The following is a 10,000-nucleotide window of genomic DNA, read 5'->3' as shown; positions in this document are numbered from 1 at the left end:
CATAATGCAATGTGACATTCACCGGCTCAGTCCCACGTGACCTCAAAATGGCCAATGACTAACGCAAAAAATTGGGTTGTTTTGCAGTCTAGTCCTGTTCCATTTTATTTTTTGGCTTCTTTTCTGTCCTTTTTGTCTTTTTTATTACGATTAGCTAGCATATTGCGCATAACTTAGCCCTTTAAAAAGTTGTCAATGTGAAACGATTTCTTACCTTCCCCAGTTGATTCCATTCTAGACGCTGTGTTCACTGTATCACCAAATAAACAGTAACGTGGCATCGTGTTACCCACCACACCAGCCACTACAGGGCCTAGAAAGAACGTAAACAAAAAATGACTAGAGCTACGCTTGAGCGAATAAGGTAATCTCTGGAGTATTTCTGTGGGTAATTTTTTACTTATAGAGGCTTCCCGTGCACCAAAAGCTTGGGTTAACCAGGGTGCAAGCCTGGTTCAAACAACGAGGCTTTCTTGGTTGTCAAACCGGGCTTACCCGGCCAGTTAACCATCTGTGCAAAAACCCTGGTTAACCTGGGTATTCCTGGTAAGCCTGGTTATTATGTAAACCAGGTAATAAAAGCAAAAGAACTATTTTCTTTAGTCGACGATATAGAAAAGAGAAAGGAGACCACGGAGGGGCCGAAAAAACGAGGACGACACAAGCCGACGAGGAAGGACCGAGTTTAACACTACTCATACACTGCACTATGTATAATGCCTTGCTTCGCGGACTTACCACTGTGTATACCAACACGCAGTTCGATTTTATGGTCAGGTTTGTGACGAATTGTAAAATCCTTCTTTACTCCTTCAATTAAATGAAGCGCCATTCCTGCTATTTCCGCAGCGTGGTTGTGACCATTTCTTATTGGAAGGCCAGATACTACCATGTAAGCGTCTCCTATTGTCTCAACCTGACAGAAAAAGCCAATTCTACATTAACATACATTAGCATTAGTTAATTTTAACTTCACATGGTTTGGTTGTACCAAAAGATGGCTGTTTTAGATCCGTCTGATGATTTGTCAACTTAATTTTCTCACTGAAACACGTTATAGAGAAGAGAAGTGTGACGCCAAAAAATTTCAAATCTGTGTAATTATGGGATAGGTTGGCACATCCAGAAAGAGCAACAAAATATTTTTACTTGCCAAAAATGAGCCTGTTAAAGCAAAATCGGCGGGGAGATATTAGTACTGTTATGCTCCGATGACTCCATATAGATCCTTCTAAAATACGACCCAGGCCCATTTTGTTTTTTTGTTTTTTTGGTGTTCCAAACAAATCCTGTGGGAGTTCAACTCTTTTCTTATGTAAACAATTTCTTCTGTTCCCATAAATTTGTATAAATGCTGGTCACATGACTGAAAACGCTCTATATCCATTGAAGCAAAAGTTTGCCTGGTATAAATTCGGTGTGAGGCTTTTGAGTCTTTAGTCTCCTTCGCAGCCGTTTTTTGGATGTCACGCAACGCTCCCCCAAAAGAACGTTGCGTGACTTCCAAAAAACGGCTGCGAGGGAGACTATTAAGTCTTTAGCTCATCCGGCACTTTTCCTACACAGTTAACCAAAACAGATTCAAAATGAGTGTAAAAATCTGAGGGGCTTCGTGTCCCATTTCTCCGACCAAATGTACTGGCATCGAAGCTCGGGTCATTGCAAGCATAGGAGTACTTTCTCACTACCTTCACCCCTGTTGGTGTTAGAAAGCAACATACCTTATAAACGTCAAATGCACTTATGATGTCATCAAATAGCGTATAGAGGTCATTTAAAAATGTTACAACCTAAAAGAAAGAAAAACGAGCTCGGTTGCATTTGTTCAAAGTTCAAATAAATTTCTTCAATGTTTTCCAGTCGCCCTCAGTGTAAGGGAATCCGGATTTCGGAATCTGGAAAATTCTTCTCGTGGAATCTGGAAACCTGGGCACTGGAATTCGGAATACAGCCCAAGGAATCCATGCAGAATCCCACTAACGATTGGAATCTAGTAACTAGAATCCGGAATCCCTAAAGTGAAATCCAGAATCCAAGACTGTCTTGGATTCCCTTTCATGGGCCGATTTCCAGAATGGAACACAGACTGCTTGTTGCTCTTTATTTTGGCCTTGTCATTACCGTATTTTTTTTTTCTTCTGGGCCTGGAATTTGGCCAGTCTTTTATTCGCAAGATGACTAGGAAACACCTACATCCTTTTTAACGACAAAATCCTAAGAGAAAATTTCTAATTAAAGTATAAGATACCTGCATCGGTGTACTTGACGATGATAGCTCAGTAAATCCAACAATGTCACTGAAGTAAATGGAAACCTCATGAAAACTTTCCGCTTCTACTGCTTTACCTCTTTTAAGCTGCTCTGCAACAGGTCTAAAAGACAAAATATTGGCTTAAACGTTTGTGCAAGAAACAATTTAGGAATTTTCTTTAGTGAGCAGGACGCAGTGTATAGGATAAAACAGTCGTCTAAGCGAGGGGGCTCAAGCCCTCCGTCAGGACACTTTCAGGCGGAACTGAACAGAATTTTCCCTCCTGGGGAAGGGAGTACTCCCTATAATGGCCTATCGGGGAGGCTATGTATGAAAGGGTAGGGATTTCCCGAAATGAAGTAATTGAAAACGTTGGGTAATATGTCATTTCCAATCGGTAGTTTGTAAGGCTTTAAATTGAAGTATTTCGAAATAACGCAACTTATGCCTGAGGAAATTGCAAGAATAACTTCCTGTTTTAGAGACTAATTTTATTCATATTAAATTGACGAGTCAGTTAGAGCAGTTAGGTAGGTATGTAAAAAGGAGTACCATTTGACAACAGACGGTATATATTCAAAGGGTAACTTTTCTTGTCACAAATGGTACGTATATAAAAAGGTAAGGGGTTGGACCATGGGATGGAGTCTCCCCTCATAAAATTTTGTTGAGTAAGTCACCTTTTACCATGTGATATTATTGTAAAACCTTATACCTTGGTAATATTCTATCCAACAATGCATCAGTCTTTTTCTTCTCCTCTACCAGCTGAGCGGTTCTGTCACTCACAAGGTCCTCTAGATTATCTGCGTATTTCTCCATCATATACACCACATTGTCAAATATATTTGTTTTCCTAAGGATAGAATAGAGGTGAGAATGAGTAAGCAGTAGTTCTATTAAGATCGAAAGTCGGTTAACTTTGTAACTGTTTGTAAATTCACCACCGTTTACGGTTAGGCATAAGATCAAGACGAGTTACCAGGGCTTGTCGACGGTGCAACACAGGGTGAAACCAAACCGTTAATCTGCCAGGACTGACCTATTTTTCGTTTTCTTATGCTGCGTGAAAACATCTCTCTCTGCGTTATATGCCCTAAGTGTCGAGACAGTATTGAAATCATCGATTTCTCATGCAATCGAATCAAGACTTGCATTGTCAAGAGTATATAATCACTATCATCGGTCGACAGATGAGCAGTCGACTGTAAATCGTCTCAACTGACTCAGTCTTGGGCAATGCCCACAATGTCATCCTCTGAGAAATGCTTATTGGTATCGATCCATTCCTGCACTTGGCTGGGTATATAATTCTGGTATCAGGATAATTCTGAACAATGAAATATTGGAATTGTCTTTTCTTACATGCCACTGTTTATCAATATTCTCTGCATGGTTTTCTTGATCTCGTGAAAGTCTGGACGTGCTTCAGGCTTTTCCTCCCAACAAAATTTCATCAATTCTCTTAACTCCTCCACTTGAGGGATGAGGGAGACTTCGGTGGGGCGAAACGGAGGCACCTCGCACTCACTGACGCGCTTTATGATTTCTAATAAAAGAAATAAGAATTGAGAATGTAGGAATCAGCTACTTTGGTCTTCCTAAAGAAAGCGTGGAAGACGCACCCATAGGCATGCAGGCGAACTAAACGTTGTCACCAGCTCGTGTGAGTAAAAGTCCAGTTGAGTTTAATTAATAAAACCCATTACCATGTCCATAGGACATTAACCGTTGAGTCGTTACCCTCAACAATAATATTCATCTAATGTCACATCATTACCCTCAACAATATTTTCTCAGTTATCGTGTAACTAATCCATATATATGCAGATTTTATGTCATATTTATAACCAGGCCCTGCTCCTCGAATGGCGATTAGCATCAATCACATTTAGCAATGATAACGTTATAATTTACCTCCCTAGAGATTGTTTGGGGCATGTACATCTCAGAGGAGTAAAGGATGAAAAATGTTTCACAAGCTCCAGGTACACGTTCCTAGACAGGAAGACGTTGCTAAAAATTTGGCTTAACTCTTATTTAAGCCAGTGTAGCTGGCTGTATTAGCTGGCAAATGCCACTGTTTTATTTTTGTTGTTGTTGTTGTTTTTGTTGTTGTTTTGTTGCTGTTTGTTTGTTTTTTCTTTCTTTCTTTGTCTTTTTGGCGACGCAACCGCGAGAAGATCGGGAGCAGGTCAAACGCTTTAACGAGTAATTGACTTGAAAACAGGCACAACAGAAGGTACGGTGACTCAGTTGCTTTGTGGAACTGGAGAATAAAATGGCAGAAGATTTCTCACGTTTTGACCTAAAGAAGTAGGAGAACGGCTGCTAAAAACATAACAAGAAGGGAAACTCGACAATGCAGTGCCACTCGACAAATGATAACTGCCATTTAATGAATATCTCCTTCATATCCTGAGACTGCCAAGGAGCAAGTAAAAGTTATAAAGACGGTAACTTACATAGATCATCTAGGTAAGCATATTGTAAGTTTGAAATATTTTGAAAGAATAGTGAAACAATTAAATAATTCGTCTTTGGTTTGATTTGTAAATTATGCAGATCACATTCTTCTCGACCTGCATAATTCTTCACATCATACCGTCTCAGCCTCATCCAGTAATTGCTAAATATTCTGACTAGCCTTTGGAACTTTATTCTATTATTTACAGATAAAATTTTACCTTTTGGCTGTAGATAACTGCCACTGTAGGGTGCTTCTCTGGTGTGAAATTCTTGCAAAATAATAGCAAAACTGTACACGTCTCCCTTCTGTGTTCCATTAACTGGACGGTCGCTCATTCGAAGAATTTCTGGAGCCATCCATAAAAGTTCTAAATACAAAAAGTGGCCAAAGCTGGTTTTCTCTCAAAGGAAATTATAAGCGAAGATCTAATTACTACTTAAACGTTTGGATTAATTAATCGCAAAAATGTCCATGACGTATTTTTTGAGGACTCTACCTGTCTGTTGTTCAGCCTCTGAAACTGCGAAACACAGAATCACGAAACAAGGCTCACAATCTTTCCTAGGCGTTTCGCCCTTAACGTGGTGGGGAGGTTTGCGCGCCTTGGTGATCCTGAAAGCTATACTAGTTGGGACCTCGGTCCCTGGTAGTTCAACCGTACAGGGAAGGTTTTAAGTGGGTGAAGGGCCAAACGAATTGCAACGCCTGAGCCTCCAGGTCGGGGGTTGGGCTTTGGGTTGATGTCCCATCCCTGTAAAAAGGTGAGAATACATTTCACGCTGCTGATTAAAAGAAACACCCTGGCTGATGCACTCGAATGCAAAAACTCAAACACATGCCGGACAAAATACCTTTATAATACCTTTATAATACAAGTCAGTATAGAGGTAACTTTTCTTTAGCTTAGATCGAATTGTTGGTAGACCGTAGTCAGCAATCTTTAGTACCCAGCGGCTATCCACTAAACAATTGGAAGATTTAAGATTCCCGTGCGATTTGATGTCCGAGCTGTGAAGATGGGCCATACCCTACAAAAAATAACGTGTGTAAGATACATACATGTATGACTTAACGGGTAAGATCAATGAAATTTTTTTGAAATCATGCATGCCATAAGACGGGAATAACATTAACTATAATTATTTGCAACACTTTCAGAAAACTACAAAGTTACCTTAACTATATCATTGACAAGTGAAGAAATAAACATGTGGTCCAATTTCACATCTTTATTCGCCAAGATTTCCTTGTAATGAAAAGGAAGAAATCAGACATAATTATCTTTGAAATGATTTTATAGACAACGTTGAGTAGAAAGTATATCACAGTGTTACATCATTATCAACATCCTCCAGTATTTATAGCTTTAGTTAAGAGTGTAATGTATAAAAAAATGTATATATAATTAAAAGAAGTCTAAGAAGTGTAATGTTAAGAGGAACCATTAAGCATACACGCAGAATTAGAAAACATCAGCTTCAGTGAATCGAAATAATGTTACTTTAAAATAGCTAAATCAACGAATAAAGAAACAATAATAAAATAATAATAATAATAATAACAAGAAAGTTAATTATGTTGATGACGATAACGATGACGATGACGGTGACGGTAATGGTGACGATGACGACGATGACAACGATGATGATGATAATGATGATGATGATGTACGAGCTCCAAAAAATGACTTTTCTGGGAACAGCCCAAGGTTTGGAAGGTTCATGTCAAATAAGTGAACTCGTTGGTACCCAAGGTCCATGGTTTGGAGCCGGTGCTTCAGGGATTAAACAAGCAAGTCGAGGATTGCAAATGACAATGATAATAATAATAATAAAGTCAAACTTACTTGAAGGCTTCCACGAGAGTAAAATGCTGTCACAATGCAAATGTTCGGAGGGTCAATGGTAGCTCCGATAAAGTGTGCAAGGTTGTCATGTCGAACATCAAGCATCTGTGATTGAGACAACAAAGCAACAAAGCTGAATTGAAAAACTACGGTCACGGTCACGCATAATCGAAATTTATTTTTCAGATACCTGTTTCATTTCCACTAGCACAGAACGGGTTAAATCTACAGCTTTTGTGCCAACTTGTTTAACTACCACAGAAGTCCCCTAGAAAACAAACAAACAATAGGATAACTGATTGGCGTGGCTTTAACTTCGATCCTTCAATGAGACAATTATAATCTAATAAAAACCGATCGCCCCATGTAAGGGAGTCCGGATTCCAGAATCTTGGAAATTTTTGCTTGTGGAATCCGGAATCTTGGAAATTTTTGCGTGTGGAGTCCGGAATCTTGGAAATTTTTGCATGTGGAATCCGGTATCTTGGAAATTTTTGCCTTTGGAATCCGGAATCTTGAAATATTTTTGCAGGTGGAATCCGGAATCTTGGAAATTTTTGCATGTGGAATCCAGAATCTTGGAAATGTTTGCCTGTTGAATCCGGAATCCTGGGCCTTGGAATCCGGAATCCCACTAACAACTGGAATCCAAGTTCCACTGAAAAAGATCTGGACTCCTGTACCTGGAATCCGCAATCCATGGCGTGGAGTCCAGAATCCAAGACTGCCTTGAATTCCTTCACATGGGGCGAAACAGAACTGAGTTATAATACTCGTACCTTGAAAAACCCAAATCGAGTTAAGTCGCCAGTACTTTCACCATTTCTGATGGACTGGAGCAAAATGTCGCTTTCGTTCTCTTGGAAAGACTACAGAGAAACAAAAGAAAAATGATATCAGTCTTACAAGCCAACTCCATGCACATATCTTGAACAACCTTTATTACTATTATAATGACAGGGGGCCTCACGTTTTCTTCTTATATCTGCGTTATCAAATCATAAAGTTACAACCTTTTTTAACATTTTATTGCTGTCATAGAAACATTTAAGGGTGAAATATACGAAAGTAACTTAGCGAAGACTGCTAATTTGTAAGACATATATTCTTAGGGATCACTTTTAACGAGAACAGCATTGGTCTATCAAAAGTATAACGTCTAACAACATGACGAAATTACCTTACTCTTTAAAATGTTTTCATCCCTATTTTTTGGGTCAGATATAAAACGAACTGAAAAAAAAAGTCTTACAAGCGTATCATCATCCATTGATTCGAAGTAGTCTGAGTTTGCAAGGACAATTCCAGAATAATCTATTTTCCATAATAAACTCTTCAGCTCTCTTTCCGATTTGATTTGTCTGAAGAAAGAAAACAAATGTACGGTAAGGTCAATTCAGAGAATTAAATTCAAAGTAGCTTGAGTTTATTAAAGAAAACCATTTATTTGGACCTTTCATGAGTACACACGCGGGGGGAGCGTATAGTGCCATTGCAATATAGAATAAAAGATTAACCTTTAGAGAGCAGCCGAACAAACTAACCTTATTCTGGTTACACAGAAAAGACAAAGCAGAAGGGCTGCAAACCCTGATATTCCAGCAATTATCGCCATCTTAACTGCAAAGTAATGAAAAAGTCAAATTTGATCAATTTAAAGTTATTGCCCCCGCAGGGATTTCGCCCAGAGGCGAAATCCCGAGGAGGCACCCTAGTAACTCGCGCGTATATTAAGGACAGTACTTACAGTTCAAATATACAGTCACTATAATAGAAAAAATCTCGATTTGCTCGAACAGGGGCCGCGAGGAATCGGTAAGTAATGATGACGTTTCTATTGTTTGCGCCCGCAAGTGCGAAATGGTTAGGGTGACGTAAAGACAGAAAATTCCGAAGGGACCGCTCAGGTAGATTTTGTGATATTTATTGTCTAGTCATACTTCGATACTCTTTTGCGGTACGCAGTGACATTCTGTGGAGCAGCTGTTTTGAAAGTTATGGGCCAAAAGACACTCGTTAAGCGCAGATGAGATTATAAGGTGCGTTTAACTGTGTATATCTTAACACTTGGAGGTTTGCCAGACACGAGTTCAGAAATCTTTGATTTATATTGGAAACCTTGCCAGACACTCTTTCTCTCTCTTTGACCGGAATAAGACTCAGCCCCAAACAAGGAAGACGAGTGAACAATGGCTAGCTTATCACTAGCAGATTGATGGACAATTACATGAATTCGCCGACAATCAAATTCTGTGCTGACTTTTCCCCTGCCCACAGATGTCCTTGCGTTATAAAGTTTCAAATAAGACTAGAATGCGCGAGCGTGAATCGATCAAACGTCCTTTTAATTTCTAAGGCTTACTTTCCGGCGAATAAAATGAACTGAATGTAAAAAGTGAAAGAGAAATAGCGAAAAATTCAACTTCTAATTAAATCTTTTCGTATGGTTTAGAATAAACTATTCTCGAAACTGAGAATGTTTTGATCAAAGCTGAGTAAATCGAGCTGAAACTGTGCATGGAATCTTGCGTTTCCATCCTTTTTCTCACCTATTGTATGGAATATGTGTGAAAATCTTCATTATGAATCGGTATATTTCAAAGAGCTACACAACCAGCAAGAATACTATTGACCGACAATGTACAGAACGGGGGCAGCTGTAGTGTCAACTATTACTAGTTTAAAAGAATTAAACCAACCATGTGTGGAATATTTAGAAAAAAAAATTTACATTTTCACTTTTGAAGAATACCCCCCCTTCCCCCTTCCCAACCCTAACACGCATATAAAAAATAAAATAACATTCGCGTTACACGTACAGGGTGCCCCAAAAGTTCATTCCTCTAATTTTCTGCGCTATAACTTTTTGATTGGATCAAAACTTTATTTCTAGAAGATGTTTATTGCTCTATCGAGTACATGTATTCAGAATTTCAGTAACTTTTATGACATTCTATAGCTGTTGCAGCATGGAGTGTGATACAGCGGGCCACAGATGATCCATTTTGAGCTTTTTTATCACCTGGTGCGCACGACAAATTTCAACCCCCAAACAATATTTGTGTAGATTAGGCATCTGAAAAACATATATTTTGGGCTTTCATCGAGAAAAGATAATCATCCTGGCCCCCCTCCACAGCAAGGCTACTGTACTTCTTTAAAAATTACTGAGCGTTACTTGGCAGACTATGCAGAGGTTTCTTTTTTGCCATATCAGGGGCCTCTAATTTTAAACATTTGCTTTTCATGACCCTTTCTGGACCTGGCTTGCTAACTATGTGTGAGCTTCCTCTTCGAGTCTCCTATTTTGTGTCTAGCCTTATTTAGAACTATTGTAGCTGCTTTATTCAGGACTTTTTGTCTTCCTCTTCGTTTCTTGCTTGATAAAACTAACTGCACCAAATTCAGAATTACTTATATCCTTGAAAGCATT

At 39.0% G+C, this 10,000-nt stretch overlaps 1 protein-coding gene across 3 annotated transcripts in view; it reads right to left on the bottom strand.

Annotated features, from left to right (window-relative positions):
- The window catches only part of LOC140941551 (atrial natriuretic peptide receptor 1-like), a 42,363-nt gene that overhangs the window by 3,467 nt on the left and 28,896 nt on the right, over positions 1–10,000 (bottom strand). For all 3 annotated transcript variants that reach the window (XM_073390574.1, XM_073390571.1, XM_073390573.1), the window contains exons 8-21: positions 8,112–8,187; positions 7,820–7,928; positions 7,347–7,436; positions 6,758–6,835; positions 6,568–6,672; positions 5,896–5,967; positions 5,584–5,749; positions 4,939–5,088; positions 3,617–3,800; positions 2,967–3,107; positions 2,249–2,372; positions 1,722–1,790; positions 739–916; positions 215–313 (exon numbers count right to left, since the gene is read on the bottom strand). In XM_073390574.1, the coding sequence (XP_073246675.1) occupies positions 215–313; positions 739–916; positions 1,722–1,790; positions 2,249–2,372; positions 2,967–3,107; positions 3,617–3,800; positions 4,939–5,088; positions 5,584–5,749; positions 5,896–5,967; positions 6,568–6,672; positions 6,758–6,835; positions 7,347–7,436; positions 7,820–7,928; positions 8,112–8,187 (1,641 nt within the window). The remainder of the gene's footprint in view (positions 1–214; positions 314–738; positions 917–1,721; positions 1,791–2,248; positions 2,373–2,966; positions 3,108–3,616; positions 3,801–4,938; positions 5,089–5,583; positions 5,750–5,895; positions 5,968–6,567; positions 6,673–6,757; positions 6,836–7,346; positions 7,437–7,819; positions 7,929–8,111; positions 8,188–10,000) is intronic.

The sequence above is a fragment of the Porites lutea genome, chromosome 6 (assembly GCF_958299795.1).
Source record: "Porites lutea chromosome 6, jaPorLute2.1, whole genome shotgun sequence".
NCBI lineage: Eukaryota > Metazoa > Cnidaria > Anthozoa > Scleractinia > Poritidae > Porites > Porites lutea.
The sequence above is the reverse complement of the archived record's forward strand: the minus strand, read 5'-3'. Positions and strand labels throughout refer to the sequence as shown.